The sequence below is a fragment of the Callithrix jacchus genome, chromosome 10, assembly GCF_049354715.1.
Source record: "Callithrix jacchus isolate 240 chromosome 10, calJac240_pri, whole genome shotgun sequence".
In the NCBI taxonomy this organism is placed as follows: domain Eukaryota; kingdom Metazoa; phylum Chordata; class Mammalia; order Primates; family Cebidae; genus Callithrix; species Callithrix jacchus.
This window is the reverse complement of record NC_133511.1, coordinates 51,755,643-51,780,315: the sequence shown is the minus strand read 5'-3', so window position 1 is coordinate 51,780,315 and position 24,673 is coordinate 51,755,643. Positions and strand designations below refer to the sequence as shown.

At 38.8% G+C, this 24,673-nt stretch overlaps 1 protein-coding gene across 6 annotated transcripts in view; it reads right to left on the bottom strand.

Annotated features, from left to right (window-relative positions):
* Positions 1 to 24,673, bottom strand: part of GRM5 (glutamate metabotropic receptor 5) — a 574,635-nt gene that overhangs the window by 47,819 nt on the left and 502,143 nt on the right. For all 6 annotated transcript variants that reach the window (XM_017977702.4, XM_078339980.1, XM_035265279.2 and 3 more), the window contains exon 8: positions 19,915 to 20,854. In XM_017977702.4, coding sequence (XP_017833191.2) covers positions 19,915 to 20,854 — 940 coding nt within the window. The remainder of the gene's footprint in view (positions 1 to 19,914; positions 20,855 to 24,673) is intronic.

The window sequence follows — 24,673 nt, the reverse complement described above, 5'->3', positions numbered from 1 at the left end:
CTTGAGTGTTGATTCACATTAAGGGAGGAGCTAAGCCTTCACCAGAGACTACAGAAAGGAATCTTTGCTGGTCATCCAGCACATATTTACCAGAGAACTTAATAAAAACAAGCACTGAGTTAGTTGCTGAGGGTGGAGAGAAAGAAAGCAATGCCTACAAGAATTTACTGTCAAGCACAGGGAAAAAACATACAAATCAATAGTACGATACAACCTAATGAGTTTTATAGGAGATCCAGAGAATCCAATGGAAATACAGTTGATAAGTTAAGTGGAATATTTGGGTTAGGAATTGGAGAGTAAGAAGGCATTTCCTAGGTAACAGAAAGGGAGATAAATTCAGGCATTAGTAGAGGCAGGAAGAATATAAAACAAAGAAATGGCCAAGGGGGCCTGGCACGGTTGCTCATGCCTGTAATCCCAGCAATTTGAAAGGCCAAGGGGGTGGATTTCTTGAGTTCAGAAGTTTAAGAAAAAGTAGGGCAACATGATGAAACCTGGTCTCTACAAAAGGTACAAAAATTAGCCGGGTGTGGTGGCACATGCCTGTGGTTCCAGTTCCCTGGGAGGCTGAGGCAGGAGGATCACTTTAGCTCAGGCCATGGATGTTGCTTGTGCCACTGAACTCCAGCCTGGGTGACACAGCCATACACTGTCTCAAAGAACAAAAACACACAAAACAAAAAAATGAAACCTAAAACCCCCAAAAAATAACAACAAAAGAAATGTCCAAGGATTGTTGTGTTTGGGAATTGTATGCAGTTTGGCACTGTGTTACAGTATGTGTTTGGAGGTTGACTGGAGAAGCACTGGTGGTGGTGGGGAGGGGGGCGCTCTAGGGGTTTGATGTAGAGCCAACTGGTGGTTGGACCCCAGGTTGGGAAGGCCAAGTCATCAAGGGCTAGATGATTAAGACTTTCTGAGCCACATGAAAGAGTTTTAGATTTTTATGTTGTAAGGCATGTATACTCTCTGAAATTGATTTGAGTATTGAATAATGTGATTACATTTTCACTTGTAGGAAGATGACTCTGGTAGCTGCTGGGACAGGGTGGTGGATCAATAATGGAGATTTAGAACATTATGTCAACAGTTCAGACAATAGGTTATGAAGACCTGGTCCATGAAGATATCATGAAAATTCACAAGATAAGGTCAAATTAGTAGGAGAAATGCCTAACTGGGTGTGAAGGGTCAGAGCAAGCAAAATGTTATGGATGACACAGGTTTGGGCAATTAGGTTGAAGTTACAGCTTTTATCTAGAGAGAAAATAGAAGAAGAATAAGAAACTTCCATCATGGTCTAATGACGTGATGATAAAATCATTACTTAATTTCTTGATCAAAATAATATTTTCTTCTGATGACCTGATTTAAACATTAAAAATTATCCAGATTGTCAAGTACACTTAATTCTAAAAATTGACTTAAGTATTTCTATTAGATAGGTACTTGAGAAATAGCTGATGAACTTCAACTGTGCCTGACCACTTTCTAAAATATATGTTCCACAACAACTTTAGCAGTAGTCATCATTTGAAGAAAGGAAATAAAAATAAATCATAACCAATAAAATGAAACCATGTACTTCATCTATATCTGTCTTTAGGAAACATATCCAACTCCTTGTACCAGTTTAGTCCAAGTCAGCCCTGTTTGCTTTATGCAGACGTTTCAGCTAAGAAACTTAAATGTGCTTCTTGTGTACACTTGCTTTCATGACCAAACCACATTGTCTCTAGAAGTTGACCAGATTATGATACAGAGGAGTACTTCAGACAGTGGCTTTAAGTCTTCCAGAAAGAGAAACTGATAAGAGATGTGGGGGAAAAACAAAGGAAAACTGGGAAATTCATAGTTGTTTATTCAGTTTATCAAGAGGGTTAAATAGGAAGATTTGTAACTGAAATCAAGTCATAATGATGATAATTTCTCAAATGTCTTTCTTAATGCTGATCTTCCATTGATTCTTACAAATTCTTTACCAGTCTTTCAAATACAATCTTAGTGTATAATTTCTGGTAGCTAAGCTAATGGACTCTAGAGACAAACTGCTTAGATTTGAATTCCAAGTCCAGTCCCTTCCAGCTATCTGTCCTTGGGCAATTTATTTAACCTCATATGTCTCAACTTTCTTATTTATAAAATGGGGATACTAATATGACCTGTCTCATGGGGTTGTTATAATGCTTGGATGAATGTTTATGTGGTACTGTCAGTAGTGCCTGCTACATCGTAAATGTTCACTGAAAGTTAGTTATCATTAGCCCCCATCATCTCCTTTCTACATCCATCCTACACTCCACTTTGCCTTCTGTGGTTTCTGGCTATTTAGACCTTAGCTGGAGTGTCCAAGAACTTGACTTTGAATCCTGTAATAGTTGCAAAAACAGCCTGACTTCATTCTTGGTCTCTTTCCTCATCTACCTCCCACCAGCAGACTTCAAGCTCTTCATACTTGCTTTGAGTACTTACTTAGGTGTAAAATGTTGCCAACTCTGACATACTAATTTTCTCTCACAGTAAAAGGCTATGTGCCCCTTCACAATTCTTTTTTCCCCTCCAGAAATGGGGTGAGTAAGCACTGACAAGGCAGATTTGATTCTTATTCAGAAGGTCAAGCTTTAGGCATAGTGATATATTTTAGTAGATTTTAGAGCTAAGGTTTTTTTTTTTTTTTTTTTTTTTTTTTTTTTTTTTTTTGAGTACCAATAAGTCTTTATTCATTGTATTTTTCCAGGGAAAGGAGAAGGGAAGGGAAGAGTCAGCATGTGTTAATAAATGATTAGAAAATGGGAAAGGAAATACCCAGTACAGCAAAATAAACCATCAAATAAACGTACCCCAGTGATGGGGTCACCAGAGCCCAAAGGGACTCGATCTCCTGCAGTTTAGGAATGAGGGAAAGGGATCAGGAAAAGAACAGACAGGTACAGGCTTTCCTACCCTCCCTCCCATAAATTCAAGATTTTACACAAAGCTTTGGTTTCTAGCAGTAAACATGGAGTTACATTCGTTCGTCTCCTATTAAACAATCTTGTGGCCACTTTGACATAAATTTCTAGCACCTGCATAAAAGTTTCTGAGTGACTTGGATATACATTCATATTCCCTTTCTTGGCCTCCTGAGCCCACTTTCTATAGAGCTAAGGTTTTTAACCTCAACTGTTGAATTCAAACTTTAGTTTAGCCACTTGCCACCTTGGGCAAGTTTCTCACCCTCTCCAAACTTCAGTGTCCTCATCACTACAGGGGTCTAATAAACTTTCCTTACAAGGTTGTTGTAAGGAGTGAATTAGATTAAACAGACAGTACACATGGGCACATGGTGCATCACCGATCAGTGGAAGATCTTGGTAGTTTGACTCTGAAGAATAAACACTGCAAACACCACTCATTGAATTGTAATGGCATTTTCAGTGTCAAAAGTGAGTGGTAGGAGGATATTTATGTAAGACTTCTTCTATGGTATGTGAGATATATGCTTTTAAAATCTAGCATCAACATTCTAGGAAATAATTCTGATTTTTTCCAACTCTTAAATGTCACTTTTTATTTTTTATTTTTTTGGGTCAGGATCTTTGTTGCCTAATCTGGAGTGCAATGGCATGACCAGAGCTCACTCTTGCCTCCTTGAGCTCCTGTGCTCAAGTGATTCTCCACCTCAGCCTTCTGAGTAACTGGTATGACAGCTGTGTGTCATCACAGCTAGCTAATTTTTAAATTTATTTTTGTAGAGATGGAGTTTTGCTATGTCATTCAGGCCAGTCTTGCACTCCCGGCCTGAAGTTGTCCTCCCACCTTGGTGTCACAACATGCTAGGATTACAAGCATAAGCCACCGTGGCTGGACTGTTGTATCATTTTTATGGGTATGGAAATGTAACATTAATGATAATGTGGAAACCAAGAGATGAAATTTGGAAATTTGTATTTGGAATCTTCTTCAGTTGGTACATCTGGAGATCAGCACCTCTACTGTTTCTGCAAAAGTTTGACTCTGCTGCTTACATTGAGTTCTCTGTGCAAACCCACAGTGGTAGTCTTTGATTATTGCTACACAATCTGAGAACATCTTGGGCAGAAAGGCTCCCTCGCTGGAGTTGCCCCAAAGAACTTCACCTGCCACCTAGTGGCCAGGAAAGGGACCCGGTCAGCTGACTGCTGGAGCCAGGTTAGGAGTGAAGGGGGGAAGAAAAGGAGGAGGAAAAGAGTCCATAGATAGTTGACACACAAGGTCTGATTCTTCACTACCGTTACTGAGGATGGTCAGAAATGCCCTGGAGTTTTAAAGCTGTCTGCTCCTTTCAGCCCACAACTTGCAGTCTGTCTGGCACTATCTTCCCTGGAGATACAGTCACAAAGCAATGTCTGTGCAGTGAATGCATTTAAACAAAACCCTCTGAAAATGTCCAAGGGGAAATTAGATAACATGTGCTTTGATGTAGGGATTTGGAGTTTGAAGGTGAAAAAGACAGCCAAGACATCAGAAGTCTGCATCTGCTTAGCTTCAGTTCAGCACATTAACATTCTGCTAACGTGTCTATTTTTTTTCCACTAAAGTCAATTTGCTCAGTTTTTCTCAAGTACCATCAACATTCTAAACATTCTTTAGATTAAAACAAATCCTGAAGTTGGACTTCTGTTGAGTGAATGAATGAAATCAATTTTTCTCGTGTTTTCATTAGTTAATCAATGAAAGGGAAAAGTACCTGCTGGTCCATGAGGGCTAGAACATTTGGTTCTTGTTTTGCTATACCACCAGGCCCTTGCTCTGTGCATGGAGAAAAGTCTACTTTTGTCCTGGTTCATTCTCTAGCAATAAGCTATACACTCGGGTGTATCCAGTGGCTGGATAGTTCCTGAGAGATGTGTCCACAGTTCACTCATAGCTCCTGTTCCCTCTCATTTTCCTCTGATGTTCCTTGTGTGCCTTTTCTGCATTGTCACAACATGTATGCCTCAGTCCAGAGCACAGTGTCTGGTGTGCCTGACTCTCACTAATGGGCCAAGTATGGTCCTGCTCTCTTTGGCTTCTAATCAAGACTCCAGTGGGATCCAGAGTGAAGTGAACAGGACACAGCATAGGGGAAAGTTCAGATGGATGGTTTAACACAGCAGGAGCTTGTTTATTCCTGAGGAATATAAGTAGGAGGAATCATAAAAGGGCTTGCTCTCATTTTTACCCCTTGTATTACCTAACCATGACAGCGATTTACTGTGTATCTACTGAGAGCCAACCAAGGGATGAATATGTTCTTGTCCCCAGTGATCTCTGGTAGAAGATGCATGCTGGGGGGACGGGGGAATACAGTGATTTTCCATGTGACACATATGACCAGAGTAAAACCTTATAAGATGTCATGAAACTTCACAGGAGTTTTGGGTAGGGAAGACGCAAATCTCTTCCTTTGCCTAAGCCAAGACAGTCTACCTTTCAAGGAGTGTTGTGGTTAGACAGGATCATTCATCTGGTCTCCAGCTCTTAGGAAGGGTGTATTAGTTTTCTGTGGCTGCTTTAACAATTGACCACACATTTAGTGGCTTTAAAGCAACAGAAATTTATTATCTTCCAGTTCTGGACATCAGAAGGCTGAAATGGCTTTCACTGAGCTAAAATCATGGTGTGCTAACAGGACGACATTCCTTTCTGGAGGCTATAGGGGACAATCAATTTCTTTGTATTTTTTTTTTTTTTGAGACGAAGTTTTGCTCTTGTTACCCAGGCTGGAGTGCAATGGCGCAATAGCGGCTCACTGCAACCTCTGTCTCCTGGGTTCAGGCAATTCCCCTGCCTCAGCCTCCTGAGTAGCTGGGATTACAGGCACACGCCACCATGCCCAGCTAATTTTTTGTATTTTTAGTAGAGACGGGCTTTCACCATGTTGACCAGGATGGTCTCGATCTAGTCACCTCGTGATCCACCCACCTCGGCCTCCCAAAGTGCTGGGATTACAGGCATGAGCCACCGCGCCCGGCCCAATTTCTTTGTATTTTTCAGCTTCTAGAGGCAGCTGGCATACCTTGGCCTTCTATACTCTTTCTCCACATTCAAAGCCAGCAGAGTAGCACTTTCAAGTGTCTCTCTGACTCTGGACCCCTACTTCATTCTTGTAATACCTTCGTGATCACATTAGGCCCACTGGATAATCCAAGATCATCTTTCCTTAACATAATTGCACCTGCAAGTCCCTTTTATCACATAACATGTTCACAGGTTCCGGGGAAATAGCATGTGACCACGTTTGAGGGCCATCATTCTGGCTACTAAAGAGGACTCAGGATGATATTATTCTATCCTATTATTTCCCTTGTTTTATTCATGCTATAAGGTTTAATAAGATTTATTTGTTTAATTTAGCATTTGGTTTTACAGCAATTCGATTTGTTGATGCTGAGATACTAGCTAACTCATATCCCAAATTCTTTTCTAATTCCCTGTTAATTAACTGTGTTGCTGCATCTGGCATGAACACAGTTGTTTGCTTGGACCTGAATGTACAGGAATTGGAAAGAGTCTCCTGGATTGGCCATTGGCTCCTAGTGAGGTCAGCTGTAAGTGGAGAAGTTGGGTGAACACTTTTAGAATAATCTCGGAGACTGCTATGGAATTTACCAGATGGGTAGAGTGGACAGTATGCTTAATAACCCAACCAATAGCAAGCCTCTTATAATAGCAGTGTTATTATCTTCTCCTCAGGTGAGCCAGCAATGTCCTAGAGTTTAATGAATCTGCAAAACAAAAGTCTGAATATGAAGCAAACAGGAAGGAGGAAACAATTACCCACTTGACATATCTTCGTGAAAGCTTACCAATCATGGTATTGTAGAAAGAACATGATGTTTGGACTCAGGCAACCTTGGATTTCAGGACTATTTGCGTCCCTTACCAGCTATGTAATCTTGGATCACTTAAGCTCTCTCAGCTTCAGTTTTCTCACTTTAAAACAGAGTTAATTATAATAACATCTGACTCATATCACTGTTGTGAGCTTAGAATAGGTAAGTCCATGGTTCTCCAAGTGAATCTGTATTGTGATTCCTAACCTAGCAGTGTCAGCATTACTTGGAGGCTCCTTAACAAGGCAGCCTCTCTGGCCCTACCCCAGACCAACTGAATCAGAAACTGCGTTGGGAAGCTTTATTCCATAAAATAGTAGCATGCAAAGCGCATAGAATAGTGTCTCGTACATGACTGGGAATTCTGTAACAAATGCTGATTATAATGATTCTTTTCACTGGGAGCCTTATTACATTCAGCATGCTTTTTGCTTTTCAGTTACTCTTTGTTTTGGAAGAGCATGGCCACTGACAGATATATGTTTGATTACCAAGTCATGGTCTCTCTTTTTTCTCAAACAAAAAAGGCATATAAATAAATGAAAGAAAACAGCATTATTGGTTTGTATTTCTGGCTGCCCCATTTTAACTCAGCAGAGGGGAAGTCACGCTCTCTGGCAGCTTCTTTTACCCAGAATATGCTGTTTTGATGCCAGAGAACAAGGCCAGGCATAAAGCATATGCACCTGAGAGATGCTGTGACTATGTTCTTCAATTGTTTTTTTTTTATATGTTGCAGCTAAATATACGTGAAAAACATGAGCACACACAGGCCTCACCAAATACAGCTTTGTATTTTGTGATGCACAAAATTTATTGCAGTGATTCATCATTTAGTTTCTGCGTAATTAAGTAAAGATGAATCCACATGTTCTGGACCAAGTCAAAAATCAGATTTTTAATGAAGAATCATAAATGAACTGCCAAACCACAACAGGAATGAGAGACATGACTAAAACTCACCAACCACCTTTAAACCCTGAGGAAAGTTTGACTTCTAGAAAAGCAGTTAAGGAGAAACTTATTAACTTGCACTAAAAAATGTAATTAAAATTTGGAGGGCCATGGGTCCCCAGGGTAGAGCAATGATTTCCTAGTAATTCAGGCAGAATTCCTGAAGTCAAATATTTCTATGTCAGTAGTTTTCTAAAGCATAAAATTATGTAACCCATTCTTAGATTATGTCACCAGGACGGTATATAAGGTGGGGTCATAAGATGAACCTATGATTTGTGAAAAGTAAACTTATGTTTCATAGATCTGGACTTTGGGAGACATTCTTTTTTTTTTTCTTTTGAGACAGAGTCTCACTCTGTCTCCCAGGCTGGAGTGCAGTGGTATGATCTTGGCTCGCTGCAACCTCTGCCTCCTGGATTTAAGCAATTCTCCTGCCTCAGCCTCCTGAGTAGCTGGGATTACAGGTGCCCACTACCACACCCAGCTAATTTTTGTATTTTAGTAGAGATGGGGTTTCACCATGTTGGTCAGGCTGGTCTTGAACTCCAGACCTCAGGTGATCCACCCTCCTCAGCCTCCCAAAGTGCTGGGATTACAGGTGTGAGCCACCATGGCCCTTGGACCACAATATAAAGTGAAATGAATATTTTTGTCCTTATTTTCTAGAGGCTCAGAGGATTTAAGTGCTTAGTCTATGGTCCTGGCTTGTAAATGGCAAAGTCAGGATTAGAATACATGTCTTCGCTGACAAGGCTCACTTCCCTATACCACACTACTTCTGCCATGTTACAACATGAGAGACACCAACAGCTACCTTGTTCCATCAGGGTTACTTGGACTGATTTGCCTGTATACAAAAATAAATAAATAAATAAATAAATGGCCTTTAGTGTTATTTCTCTGAGACTAAAAATCTGGGTCAAAATATGTAGCAGAAACGCATTCATCATGACCTTATTTATCAACAGTAATGAAAACAAAATGAGATACATGATAGAGAAAATGAATCCACCAGAAAAGAAATATTGGAACTAAAAAGAGCTTTGAACACATATAGACCTGGGTTTGAATCCTAAGTTTTGATTCTACCACCTGTAAGTTCACTAATTAAAGACTGTTGGGCCTCTATGTGCTTTAGGTATTAACTTTTCTTTATATGTAGATAGGGGAGGATAGTTCCTAATTTAAAATATTATGTGAAAACCTAATGAAATAATAGATAAAAGTACTTAGCACAGTACCTGTCATAAAGTAGTTGCTCAATAAGTGCTTATTGCATAAAGGGTGAAGCAAGCCATTATTAATCATTATCATCATAGCACAGATTAATTTATCAGTTCTCTAGCAGAGAGGAGGGGAAGTTTTAATTGTGTATGGCGTGTGTAGGTATCAGGTTGGTGTTGGGGAGGTAGCCATGAGTATTATGGAACTGGATGTCTAAAGTGGGTATTAAAAAGGGAAAAGAGGTGACTGAAAGGTAACTGGAGAGCTGGAAAGTGGTTGGCTGATGGCTCCTTGAGGCTAAGCTTATAAGGACACAATAGAGGATCCTCCTCTGCGCTTTCCCTCTGAGCCTCGTCTCCTGTTACCTGCAGACACACATTTTACATGCTGGTGATTCCCTGCACACACTGTTGTTTCCTGCTTCTTGGCTGTTGCTCCTGTTGTTTCCCAGTACAGTGTATTCCATGGTTATCACATGGCTTAATCATCCTTTGAGATTCAACTCAAGTGTCACCTTTCCAGAAATGTTCAAACTGGACTCAGTTCACCCCTCAGTGACTTCTGATTTCTCTGTGCATTCTTCTCCCTATCATTTCATATTATAAAATACTGATTTGTGTATGACTTCATCTCCCCCACTACTCTGTGAGCTTCTCCAAAGGGCAGGCTTTGTGTCTTATTTATCTTTATTCTCCCAGAACTCAGCAATGTACTCAGTATATAGTGATTATTCTAAACGCTGGTTGAATTACACTGGACTGAACCAACATGGGAAGCATCAGGATTCTTTGTGTATTTCATGAAATTTCACTTCAGATTAGGAACTCCCTCCAAAGAAAAATAGTTATATGAGGGTTTGTGATTCAGCTCTTGGAGATTTCTGGCCGGGTGAATTTGTAGATATGGGCCCACTTTCAAACCATGGCCAATTTCAGCTAGTTGTTCTCACTGCTTTTGGGAGCTGTAATTCCAGTCAGGGTTTCTGCAGTTCCTCATTTATTGTTATTATCCAAAGTAAGCACCTGTTGAATGCCACTGTGCTCAGGGATAGGTGGTATTTGGGAAAGGGCTGCAATTTCTGCTGTTGAGATTTCATAGGCTGCACTCCTGTAATTTTGTTCTGGGGGAGAGAGTGGGAAAAGGTCAGATGACGTGAAACACTGACCCTCTGGCTGGCATATCACGAGGTCAAGAGATAGAGACCATCCTGGCCAACATAGTAAAACCTCATCTCTGCTAAATATACAAAAATTAGCTGCACATGCTGGCATGCAGTTGTAATCCCAGCTACTTGGGAGGCTGAGGCAGGAGAATTTCTTGAGTCTGGGAGGCAGAAGTTGCAGTGAGTTGAGATCATGCCACTGTACTCCAGCCTGGTGACAGACCGAGACTCCGTCTTAGGAAAAAAAAAAAGCATAATTCTAAATGTATATTTATAAATTTTATTCTTTAGACCTTTGTGGGACTTCTTGGAGGGAAAAATTAGTAAACAGAGGCAGAGTAAAACTGTGGTTTATGAAAAGCTCATAATAAAAGTTCATAATAAAAACTTTGTAAATAAGAATATACACAAAAGTAGTTTAAGTTTTCATAATTCCTGTAAAACTATTCTAAATAATAAAAATAAGTCAATCAGATTTTATTCTCATAAAATCTATATAGATATTTGAAAATCACCACCAAATTTCAGGCAGTTCTTAAGGTTTAAATTTTATCTCAGAGGATTTTGTGTACTCTATTCACACATAAAAAACATATCAAATTAGGTTCAGTTCCAGATACGATGGAATCAAAAGTATACAGTGCAATAAAGATGCAGAAAGCAGTATTCAAGGAAATTCCCTCAGGAAGAGTTCTATTCCTCACTCCTTTTTTCTTTTTCTTCTTTTTTTCACTTTAGCATAGAGCTAGGGAGGGAGATGAGCGGTTTTCAGGTCCTATCTTCCTTTCAGTGTTGGGGTCACGGAACTTTCTTCCAAGCCAGCAAGTAAGACAGAAGATTCTGCCTGACATCTTCTCTGCATGGTACTCTGAGCTAAAAATAGCTACTCTAGATAATGAATGCTATGGCACTGCTAATTTATTTAAATGAAAAAGTCCTCATCTGTGATTTTCATATTTTTGCCCAGCCAACTAAACTTTGCCTGAAGCAGACAACATGCTGGTGGTCACTAGACTATTATTAATACTAGTAGATTGCACTCATTAAAATAATTTTAGAGCCTCTCAGTGCAATAAGCATTGCCTGTTGTCACTATTTCTATTTTTATTCCTTTGGGATATCACCTAGAAAGACTGATTTTTTTTTTTTTAGAAAGAAAAGAAGAGAGAAAAAAAAGAATGAAGGAGAAAGAGGAAGAGAAAGAGGGAGAGAGAATGGGAGTGTTGCTTTATTGCTGTGGCTAGAATGTAGTCTAAAAATGGGTATTGTAAACCTCTTTTATGCCAATAATTGTGCTTAATAATGGAGACAGGAAAAAATGAATGGAAGAAAATAAGCAAGTAACAAACCAATATTTCATTTAAACCTGTGAGTATGTGTGATGTGGTCCTGAGAAGAGTGTATATTCTGTGTATTTAAAGTGGAGAGTTTTATAACTGTTTATTAAATTTACTCATTCTGGATCTGAGTTCAAGTCCTGGATATCCTTGTTAATTTTCTGTTTCATTGATCTATCTAATATTGATGTTGAAATCTCCCACTATTATTGTGTGGGAGTCTAAGTCTCTTTATAAGTCTTACGTATCTGAGTGTTCCTGTATTGGATGCGTATATATTTAGGATGGTTAGCTCTTCTTGTTGCATTGATCCTTTTATCATTATGTAATGACCTTCTTTGCTTCTTTTGATCTTTGTTGCTTTAAAATCTTTTTTATCAGAGGCGAGAATTGCAACTTCTGCTTTTTATTTATTTATTTATTTTTGTTCTCCATTTGGTTGGTAAATCTTTCTCCATCCCTTTGTTTTGAGTCTTTGGGTATCCTTGCATGTGAGATGGGTCTGGATGCAGCATTCCGATGGGTTTTGGCCGTGTCTTTTGATTGGGGGATTTAGTCAATTTAAATTTAGTATTAATAATAATATATGTGAGTTTATTACTGCTATTTGATGTTAGCTGGCTGTTTTGCCCATTAGTTGATGTAAATTCTCACTCGTTTTTTTTGAGTTAAGGCTGTCAGGTTTGTCATAAGGGCTGGAATGGGGAATACAACTTAGGGTTACCTGAATGGGCCATGAAGCTAGCTTCCTTTTATTCTAATCCTTCCTCTTGTACACTGTCTGAATGGGCAAGTAAATTCGCTTCTGTTTACCTCAGCTTCCTCATGTGTACAATAAGCAAGGTAATGCCTACCCCACAGATTGTTTTGGAAATGAAAAGATTCAATACATTTAAGGAGTTTAGAGCAGTGTCTGACCCAAAGCAAGTGCTCAATAAATGTAATTACTCCCTAACTTTAGCCTTTTCTTGTTCACTGGAAAATGCCAATGCAGCGCAGACATCATTAGTTATTTCTCCATGTATTCATTCACTTAACAAACATTTTTTGAGTATTGAGCATGTGATTGGCACTGTGCATGGTGCCAAAGATACAGATAATGAGTAATTACAGCTCCTCTCTTTAATAAGTTCATGGTATAGTGTGTGTGTGGCAGGGCTGGCAATGGTGGTAAAAGAGTCTTGAAATTAAACAGACAGTTCTAACATGAAATGATAAATGTTCTGTAGCAAGAAGCACATGGCTCATTTGGATCATAAGGAGGGGAACCTAATGCATTCTCAAAAGGCCAGGACAGGCTTTCCAGCAGAATCAATATCTAAGATGAATATGAGTTGGCTAAGTGAGAGTTGGGGGTGAGATGGGGTAGCTACCAAGGTAGCTGCCTCCCTAGAGGCCCTAAAGCAAAGAAATTATGAAGGGTCAGTATGCAAAGTCAGGCGGGGGTGGCCAGAAGCAAGGCTAGCCAAAGGTGAAGGAGTCAGGTTAGCAAGGGACCTTTTTTACTATGCAAAAGAAATTTGGCTCCATTCTGTCCTACCTGGTGGAGAAGCTCTGAAGCCTTCTAAACAGCATTTAAAACACTTAGTTTCTCATGTTTGAATTAGTATCTTTTAAATATTATTTCTAATTACTGATGGAATTTACTATTTCTACCTTTGGGCCCCTTTATGTCCCTGTAGGCTCCTATCATGGCACTGTATTGCTTTATTGAACTTACTTTTTCTAATCCTGCCTTCCCTGGGAGACTGAGGGCTTCATATATATATATATTTTTTTTTCCGCCTGTCTCTGTATCTGTAGGATCTGGGACAGTTATTGATGCTGCTGAGTAGACATTCAATGGAAGCTTGATTTTTTTTTTAAAGTTGATTTTAGAAAGCATTTTTTCTTGTATTTTTAGGACAAGCATTATCAGATAAAATATGGCCCATCAGATCAACAAAGTGAGTAATCTTGTTCACTGTGAAGGAAGTGTGAGCTCCATGAGCCGCTCCCCAATAGATCTCTAATCCACCTGTCCTTCTGTATATTCTTTATTAATCACTGCTGGGTAAGCACTGTGCCAGGCACCAAGGCACCACTTTGAAGACAACATTAGATGGCTGTGAAAATATTACATATGTACACAAGCAATCTTCATATCCCAAGAGCATAACACAGTACCTGGCATGGCTGAGTCCTTAATCTCTGTGAATAAATAACAAATAAAGAAAGGGTGAGCGATATGTGTAAAATGTGTGCTATATCCAATAAATGCACAGATGAGGGGAAATCTGTAAGATGGGCAAATAGGATAGGGTCTTATTGAGGTGTCTGAGCCTTGGAAGATAAGTAGGACCTGGAGAGATAGAAGGTAAAGTGGAGGACTCTAAAGAAAGAGAAATAGCATGAACATTGCTTCATGCAGACCAATAATGCCTGAAAGAAATAAAAGTCATTGGAAATTATGAAAGCTCTGATAACAATTGGAGTATACTGGAATTCACACAAATGAACCCATTTTTTAGGCATATTCATAATTCAGCCAATGAACATGGGGAGACCAGCAGTTGCTTTTGCAGACAGCCAAAGTGGGCCCTCATGACAATGGTAATTAAAGCAAAGTTAATTAGTTAATTAAAACAGAAGTGGCAAATGGCACTTTCTAAATTTCACTTAAGATGGAGGCAACACTAATGATTCTGCCACTGACTAGATTCCCAAGGGAGGGCTTTTCCTTCTGAGAAAATGTATAGCTTTGAGCTGTAGGTCTCTGTCATTAATTTAGCCACAAAAGGCCCATTGCATTTTAGAACCCCAGTTCCATGTGCCTGGAAATTCTGAATCTTGTAGAGCTAGAACTTTAGATTCATCAGATTTAATGCGTTATTTAGGTCAGAACTGGCCTTGTGTTCATTTGTCAATTTGCAGCTGAAGTGAAGGCTTAAATGGAAGCCTGGCATTATCTGCTTGAGAGTGATTTGATGCTGTATCATGTTGTACTAGAAATTCGTGTCTAGAACCAAAATGTTAATCACAGGGACCTTTATACATTGATGGCATAAATAGCATGTTTCCATATTAAAAAAAAATCTGTAGTGACTCATTTCCATTTAAATAAAAATCTCCCTTTGCTATTTCAATGAATTGAATGACTGACTATGGGCACTTTTCTATTTGTGCTCTAGGTTGAGCAAATTTAACTTCCCAGAAAATTGCTGGATCTGATAGAATTACCTCTGTTGTCTCCTTAGGTGCTCAGAGAGCTCAAAGTGATTCTTCCTCCATGATGAGAGGTGGAAATTTGCTTCCTCTAGCCCCCTTCTCACCAAAGGCATGAACTACTCTTCAGGCCCCTAAACTTGTCCTCTCTTGGGTCTATGATGATGTTTTCTAAAGTAAGTTCTTTGGAGCATTAGTTCTTCAGAATGTTAAGAGGGTTACTTGGAAAAATGAATGGTCTTTGTGAATGCAAAGTAATTAGGAAAAGTTAACAAATGGATGATAGTTTTCTACTACTTGTACTGAGTGCAAGACTTCTCAGTGTCTCCAATAAGAGAATAGTTTTTTTTTTTTTACATTTTTGACCAAATAATTTTTTTTTAATGGAGCTATTTGATTTTTCAACTCATATACTAATTTTCTAAAGAAGGCAGTCCATATATGCTCAGCTCTAGTGATTATCAGCTAAGATCTTAGTTTAAAAACTGCTTCATGACTCATTAGTCATGAGATAATAGGCAAGTCTTCTCACCGTGTAGGACCTCAAATTCCTCATATGAAGAATGGGAGGATTGTTGCTTCACCTTGCAGTATTTTGTGACCATTAGAAATGTTAGACTAGTAATACATATGAAAGGTAAAGTTCTGCAAGGTGGCAGAACGTCATAGGTGGGTAATAAAGGAACCATTTTGGGGGACTACTCTGATTTGAACTTTTTGCCAGTTTCTTACTTTGTGCTTCCCTTCGTCTTCCTTCCTTCCTCTTCTTTGCCCTCTTCTATGTTCCATTCCTCCTCCTCCTATGACCATTATCACCGTGACTACTACTATGTACTAACATTTTAGACACTATGCACTGGATTATCTAACAAACACTTGATGCCCCCTTTTCTCTTTCAGTTTCTATGCTAGAGGTGGAAGAGGCTAGATGTCACTTGCCCACAGTCTCTTGTATTAGAGTTTTGGCTCAATGAGACAAAAGGGCAATTCTTAGGAAACTTGGAAAAAACTTTTGTTTTCCCTAATGAAAGTATGTGATGTATGGAGCCACGACAATTGTATTACAACCATTAGTAAAAGGCCTAGAGAATGGCAGAAATGTTTGCCTTTGTGTCACTGAACCAACACCCAAAGCAATCTCCTTCCAAAATTTTTTATAACATAGAAAAAATGAACCCCAAAGACTATAAGTGTTTGAAAATAGGCTTTCTGCTACTTGCAAACACAATTCTAAAAGGTTAGGTGGCATTTACTGAATATTTTCTATGTGCTGGTACTAAACACTTAATGCATATTACCTTATTGACTACTCAAAATAGGAATTATTATCTACCATTTTACAGTCGAGAAAACAGACTAAAGTGCCTTATTCAAATTGATAGCTGAATTGAAAGCCATGTGTGGTTCCAAAACTGGAACTGTCAACTAGTATGCTGCCTTTGCATTTTCCATCTCTGTACAGGTACCATTCCAGGAGCCTGTACTAACTTTGGGAGACATAGTTACTGTAACTCTAGATACTGTTATATTCTTTATTTTGAAGTATACAGTATCCTCTTTAAGACGGAGAGCCCTTGCCATCTGCCATTCTATGTGGAAGGGACACACATAGACCCTACCGAGAAACAGAGGGCATACCCAGTCTGAGATTATAGCAGTCTATTTTTTCATACACACGATGGAGGGCTGCAGAACAGAGCTGGGCCCAGCAGGGTGGATGCTTCTCCCTAAATACCTACATCCAGAGACTTAATTTACCTATTTAAGTCCACTTGACATCCCAAGAGGTGGGCTCAATGGTGTTTTAAGATTTTCAAGTCTGAGAAGCACAACTCATTGAAGTGATTCAGAGGAAAATGTGAAAATATTAGAAACATCTTAATTTATTTGTTTCCCATTATATAAGCTGTAGTGTGGCAGACAATGCGATATACAGTGACTTATACAATTAATTATCAAATGGGAGATGAATCCCTACATAATTCACTATATCCTACAATGTAATAAATATGCTAACCATCTTGGTTTTATATCACAGAGAATAAATATTTATTTTTGGAACTCATGGAAGCTATAGAGGAAAGGGATTATAGTTTGCATTTCTTTCTAAGGACTGTGGCTTAAAAAAAAAGATCAGGTATCAGATGCATGTGATACAAGAAAATTATAGCTTGACTTGTCCCCTTTTCTTCTCCATATCAAAAGCAGGTCCTAGCTTGAATATTCTGAATGATGGCAATAAAAGAAATGTCTATATAATCAGACTGTAGCCTGTCTCAGATATAATAACATAGACAGATCAAGATTTGCCAAGATTGCAGGAAGAAGACCAAACACTTGCCAAAACTCTCTCCTTACCCTCCTTGAGATTTTAGCATCCAAATGCACAGATTGCAAAATCCAGTGGGGGGGGGGTGGAAAATCCAGTGGGGGGGTGGGAACAAAACAATGACAAAAACCACTATATAGCCCTGTAGGAAAAACAAGTTAAAACATTGCAACAAAAATCTTTAGAATTTCTGTTTTCTATTTATTAGCACTATTGGTAAAATGTGTTGCTTTTGTTTGCCCCTTTGTTTATTAAATTAGTAATGAAATAGTTGAAAATATTAATTGAATGTTACTAGGTAAATATAACTATAGCAAAGCACAAGATCAGTGATCCAAGTCTAGAGTAGAAACTGATGACCACATAGTGAGAGAGAGATCTGTAATACAGGGCACTGTTGTCTCAATCTTATAAAAGTTAATAGGACAACTGGGGAGCAAGAGTGTGCACATTTGAAGACAAACAAAAAAAATACCTTCCACATAACTATCTTCCCAAATTCATTCAACAAACATACCAGAAATCATTATTGAGCATCTTCTATGTGCCAAGCACCCTTCAAGGTACAGGTAGGTATTGGAGGCACTGTGATTAGCAGGGCTCCACCCCTAAGGAGTTTGCTCTGCTTAAATTGGAACAAAGGATGTGCTATACAGAATAGCAAGGAGCTGGAAAACATAAAGATGGAGATGCCCTGGAAAACCCAGACTGTATAATCAATATCTACATAGATTTCTTCTGTCATTTATAATGCTCTCTTTGTTATTAAGATCATCCAGATTGTGTATCTGATACAGTAACTTTCAGGAGTAAAAGAAGACTGAGAGTGGTTAACTTCGTTAATCAAAATAGCAAATACTTAAGAAGTGGTTACTATGTGGCAGACACTACACACGTTAACTCATTCAGTTCTCACAATCAGTCTATGCACTACACATTATCTCCATTTTTTACAGGAATAAGGCATAGAGAGGTTACGTGAATTTGCTTAAGGTTCCACAGCTGGTAAGTGATGCTGTCAGTATTTAATCTCAGTGTTCTCTAGCTTTGTACTGTGCTATTTTTAGAAAAGTGCCTACTATGTGGCAGCCTTTACACATATCATCTCCTTCACTTTTTATAATTCAGTGTGTCAGATGGTCAGAAATAAGGTGCAGAGAGACGAAGTGGCAGTGCTGTTGTTCAAACTGAAACAATCTGGCTCTGGAGCCCGTGTTCCCTGCCACCACTCCATGCTTTCTCCCTAAGGAGCTTTCTTTAGTGAGTTTTTAGGTGCTTAGACATAGATTCACAATTTCCTCCCTCCATCAACATGCTTGTTTTATGTACTGGGCTTTCCTGGGAGATTTTGTTTACAGATAGGACTTGAAGAAAAGCTGATAAAACAAAAGTCTGAAAAATAAGTTTTCTTAGCCAAAAGGAAAGGCAGATATTGCAGAAATTTTGGAAAAAGAATGTTTCATAGAGGAGTCAGGAAGGCAGATGGAAAATAGGCCAGTAGGTTAAATAAATGAAAGGCCTGCTGTGTACAGACCATGCCATTGCCAGGATTTACTGAAGAAGACACGAATTACAGTTTAATTGAATGTCTTGTACGATGTATGTAAAAAGAGATGAGAAGTATAAAGGAAGTGGAAAAGAATTGAAAGAGGTAAGGGTACAAGTTAATAATGTAAATGAATTGGACCTTATGGATAAAAATTCAGCTATCCTTTGAGTTATTTTCAAACCTCAGCAGACACAGTATCTTCACCATCATACTAAGTCATGCTTTGAAGATTTAACGCTGACAGAAAAGTAGGACTTTCATGCAGGCTAAGTGATGGCATAGGAGAATAGTTGAAGCAATGTTATTTAGATATGTAGCTTCCATTTGAAAGATACGTATTTTCCAGTTATTTATCAGGCTTTAAAAAATACTGTTGAATTTCAGTAGAGTTAGCAGAGCCGATGTCTTGATCAGCCCTTTTGATGTGTACTTCTTAAATAAAGGCAGTCCTTAGTCCCAATTATCATCAATCTGTGTAGCATTTTTGGTACTTCAACATTTCTTCCCCAGCCACTGATAACATCATCTTGTCTTCTGAAGTGCTTTGGGATCATTTATCACATAAAGAAGTTCCTTACCTGGGAGGAAATCACTGGCTTTTGGCTCGAGATTCTTTTCAGATTGAAATTATCGAATAACTATTATGTGTGATATTGAACTTGGGGTGGCATGAGGCTATAGGCAACAGAGAACTGGGAAACTGACTGGTTGTTTAGGACAATTATATGCAAAGTCAGTTTGTTGTTTGGTCCCTTTCAGCTGCTTAGACATCTCCCAAAGATTTCATCTTGCCCATTAAGAGCTAAAATATAAATCCTACATTCTTGTGTCTCAGTGAGATGGACATTTAAGCACTCTCTGGCTTGAATAAGATTTAGGCAAGTGCAGTCTGATGTGTAGTGTTCTTGGCATTCTGCTCTCAGTAGAATCTTTGTTAGTAATATATATTTTTAATCTGTTCTGGTGAACTAGAATTTATCTCATAGTGTAACTCTGTCCCCTCAGGACTTGAGGGTCCTTGCCTTGGCTTTGTGACCTAACTCTGCTCTGTCTACCTCTCAGCCTCACTCCATATGCTGTAACTTTGCTTTATTAGAGATTTTAACTTCCATGTTTCTAGACTTGCCTTAAGTAATTGGACCCACATTTCATTAACCCCATAAATACCATTCAATGAGAAGGTCCATTCCCTAAAGGACCCTGCCCCCATGGTTTTATTTACTCAGATTTCTCCCATTTAAAAGACCCAAGAAACACTCGCCTCTGCATCAGCTATAGGGGCCATCACCCCTCTAAGCCCCCACTACTTTTACCTTAATGTTTCCCCAGAGGATCCCCTTCTCTTCCACAGGTTGACTAGGCTGCTGGATCTGCTGGCTGCGGAGGATGACTTGCCATCCCCTACATGCATGCGCACCACGGTAGATGTGGTGAAGGCGCTGCGCACATTTCTCTCTGGTTTGGCCAGGATGATGTATACCTTCGGCACAAACATGCAGCCTAAAGCCACTGTGGCACTGAGGCTAACCGAGAAACACATGGTGATGATTTTGTAGTTGCTGCCAAAGTAGATTGGCACAAAAGCCAGCCATATAATGCAGGTTGTGTACATTGTGAAGGCGATATACTTGGCCTCGTTGAAGTTAGCTGGAACATTTCTGGTCTTGAACGCATAGAAGGTGCAGCTCAAAATCAACAATCCATTGTATCCAAGTGGAGTGACAACTCCGAGGTTGGTGGTGTTACAGATCAGGTAGACTTCCCGAATGCTTGGATAGTCATGCATTATATCAGGAGGCTCCATTATAAAGAGGGCAACGATGATGCCCAACTGGATGCATATGAGAATGAAAGCAATCACTAGCTGGGCACAGGCACTCATGAATCGAGGCTTTTTGGTACAGATCTTCTTCTTGCTGCCAGCCAGGATCCTTGCAATGCGGTTGGTCTTTGTTACAAGGGCTGAGTAGCTCATGGCTGGGGAGAGACCAATACCAATTCTCTGTAGGTAGCAGTAAATCTGTTTGGGCTTTGCAATGAGGCAGAAGGTACATAAGTAGCCTAGGCAGATGCCAGCGAGGATAATGTAGCAGAGTTCCCTGCTTGAGGACTTGACTACTGGTGTATCCCGGTAAATGATGAAGACTGCAGTAACAAACAGAGTGGCCAGGAGGCCAAGGCAGGCAAACACCACAGCTGCAATGGGTTCAGGGTCACCCCATCGAAGATACTGTACTGGGATCAAATCACAACCTGCAGAGACACAAACACGGTAAAGGAGGGAGAGATGTTGACTTGGGTCACATACCCTTAAGTTACAAGCAGCTGCTTATGACTGTTTCTGTTTGTCTCCCATCTGCCTTTCTAACTTCAGAATCTTATGCTACTTATTGTTTGATGTGTTCATTTGGAAAATTTTTATGATGATATTACTGAACACATACACGATCTATGATAGGAACTGTTCTAGGCTCTGAAACACAATAACGAAAAACATGTTTCCAGCCCTCATATAAAATTAATCAGGGGCCTTTAAACAACTGGTCATCAGCAAGTATAACATGGTTTCTAATCAGTCTGTGGAAGCAGCAAAGGCCTCCTACAATAGGAATTAGCAAATACATTTGTTGGTTTGATGGAGTTGGGGACTTCATGGGATTCGCAAACATGATAACTGTAAGAAAGAGAGGCATGAAAATAAACCACCATATGATAGTGTAACAAGTGGCCTAACATGAGGCTGGGAGGTGGGCAGGAGGGGGATTTTGCAGGTCAGAGAGTCCTAGATTAGTAGGGAGTTATTCTAAAGATCTACGTAGAGCAATGCCAGGATCAGATTTGTGTGTGTGTGTGTGTTTTTGTGTATGTGTGTTTTTGTGTGTGTGTGTGTTTTAAACATTTCTTTGGTTGCTGTGTGGGTTTTGGATGAGATAAAGGTGTGGACACATTTAAGACTTATTTTAGAGCTGTATAGAGTGTTTGAATGTATGTGGGAATGTGTGAAAAGTGAAAAAGGTATAAATATGACCAACACTAGTAAAGAAGAATTGGAATTTTCAGAGAATCTTGTGGTTTAGATGTTACAGAAGATTCTGTTAAAAAGGAAGGTGTTCATTTTTATAAGCAAACTGACCCCAAAGGCAAACAATTGGCAGACAAGGGAAGTGTATCACTCAAAATAATTCCTTACTTATGGCATGCAGTTTTTAAAATATGTTTTAATCATATAGCAGAAAAAAGTGACAGAATATAGCATCATTTGGGTTATCTGTTTTCTTTTACAATTTTATAGGATAGTGGCTCTCAAAGTTGGCTACACACTAGAACTACCAACACTATATATATATATGTATACATTCACACACATACATACACACACACACATGCCTATATATGTGTACATATATATAAAACTATCTTTGTGTGCATGAGTGTGTGTGTGTGTGTGTGTGCATATATATGTAAGATCCTGAGAACTGGCTGTCCCATTGGTTGAGCTTCTGACTTAATTGGTCTGAACATGACCTGGGCATCAGGATTTTTTAACAATATTGCAAGTGCTTCTAATGTGCAAGCAAAGTTGAGAACCATTGTTCTGGGAGGATCAATCCTGTCAGTCAGACTTTTAAAGAAAACAGAATTGAGGTAGCTTGACTGAGTAAGTAGGGAAGGAGGCAAGTAACCTGGAGTCTTGGAAATGTGAGGAAATCGGTGGAAATGACTAATTGCATGTTAGTATCTATTTTCCCCTCTGTTCTCAGCAACAGATCTCTAATTTCATTTGAGATGGCAAAACACTGCATTTTTCATCAACAATTGCCGTGAAATGTGGCATATGAGTAGGTTTTGGCCAATAACTTGTAAAGAGAGGATTCCTAAAAGGAAAATAAACTCATGGTAGAAGTAACCTTTTTCCCTCCTTTACTTTCTTCTGCTGCTGCCCTTAATATAAAGATGACGGCTAGAACTCTAGCAGTTGTTTTGGGCTTAAGGCAACTCAAAGGACAGAAAATATGTTTTGGGTTTGGAAGAGAAAAATAGAGGGGGCTCCACTCCCCACTACCTGTGAAGTATGCATATCCACATCTTCTTTGTTTAAGCTTCCTTTATGTATTTATTTTCTTGATATATGCAGGCAAACCAAATCCTTATTGAGAAGGGATAAAGTTTTCCTATTAACTTGTCATATCCCATGATCAAGAGTGTTGCAGTCAGTGGCTTTGAATATCAATGGTTACTGGGAGGTAGGCGAGGCAACAAGTAATGACAGCAAGGAAGCATATAGTTCTTCCAAACTATGTCTAACAGTAGCTTCGCTGTACAAAGGGAAGGGATGAAGGGAAGGAAGTGGAAGAAGGAAAGGGAAATGAAAGGGAAGGGGAAAAAAGGAAGGGAAGAGAGGGGGATAGAAGGGGAAGGGAAAGGGGAAGGGAATGGAATTCTTCTTCCTCTTATTTCTACCCTGCTGCTGTTTTGCTTTAAGATCTTAAATTTTAGATAGTATTATTAGTACTATAATTAAAGTCATAATAGGTTTAATAGGAGTTATGAGCTAGCCTGGGATTCTCAGCACACCTTGCAAAATTTTCTATGGGAAAATGTATTCTTACTCTAAATAATTGTACATTTAATATTCAAACAAAATACTTTTAATTTTAGAAATTGTGGATAGTTCAGACTAAATACAACTAAATACAAAACACTTACATAACCTCATTAAGTATAAAAAACACATATCTCATTGCTCATTAATATACCCATATCCATATTTCTAGTCATCCACGTTCCCATGGGCTTCCTATAGAGATTGGATTTCAGTTTCTGATACTTTGGTATGCCATAAAGTTTACATACACAATTATATATACAAAATTGCTCCTTGGAGAGAATGTTTTACAAAATAAAGTATTAATCATTCATATATATATATATATATTTGTTTTGTTTTGTTTTGTTTTTTTGAGACATAGTCTCACTTTGCTGCCCAGGCTAGAGTTCAGTAGTGCAATCTTGGCTCACTGCAACCTCTGCCTCCTGAGTTCAAGCAATTCTTGTGCCTCAGCCTTCTGAGGAGCTGGGATTACAGACACACCTGGATATATATTTTTTAATTTTTAGTAGAGACAGGGTTTTACCATATTGGCCAGGCTAGTAGAACTCCTGGCCTCAAGTGATCCACCTACCTCTGCTTCCCCAAGTGTTGGAATTACGGCTGTGAGCCACTGGGCACATCCCATTCCTATCATTATTATTTCATAATATTCATTTATGATTTGACAATAAAGTTTATTAAATTTATATTAATGATTTGACAATAAAATTTATTAAATATATAGGGGTCTATTTCTACTGCTAGGTCATAGGCTACTAATGCCGATAGGAATTTACTTATATAGAAAATGTTATGTACGTATGTGGGGCAGGAATCATTTCATTAGCTATAAAAGATCTGAAAAGCAATAATTACTTTAAGGACTTTAGTTTTACCCAATTTTTTTCCTACAGTCCTGCTAAACCTTGTTTTCATCTTAATGTAATTAAGTTTAATTACAAAATACTTTACATAGAATAACATTTACTGCTATTTTTATTAGATATATTTTCGAGCTCTTCATGTTCAGCTTATTAACATCTGTGTGTAAACAAAGAAAACTCATTAGATATATGTGTTAAAAAATGTACACGAGGCTTGCCTGTAATGTGATGTAATTGTTTTCACAAATTTATCAGAATGCATACATTCAAATGAATGATTTTTTAAAAATTTAATATAAACCACTTAGAAAGCCTTACATTTAGTGTGATGCTGCCATTGTAAAAAATAATGTTGTAACTATTGTCTAAGGATAGCAAATTAGACTCTGATTAAACGGTTATAATCACTGATCTTATACCTGAATAAGATCTTAGAGTCCAAAAAATGGATGAGTATTTCAATCACTTGGGAAGCCTACAAAACTATAACTCACGAGTCTAAACTCAGAAGATTTTGAGTCAGTACATTGTGGTGGGGCAAAGAAATCTGATTTTGATTGAGCAACTTCAGTGATGCTATATTAGTCTTTGGTGCTT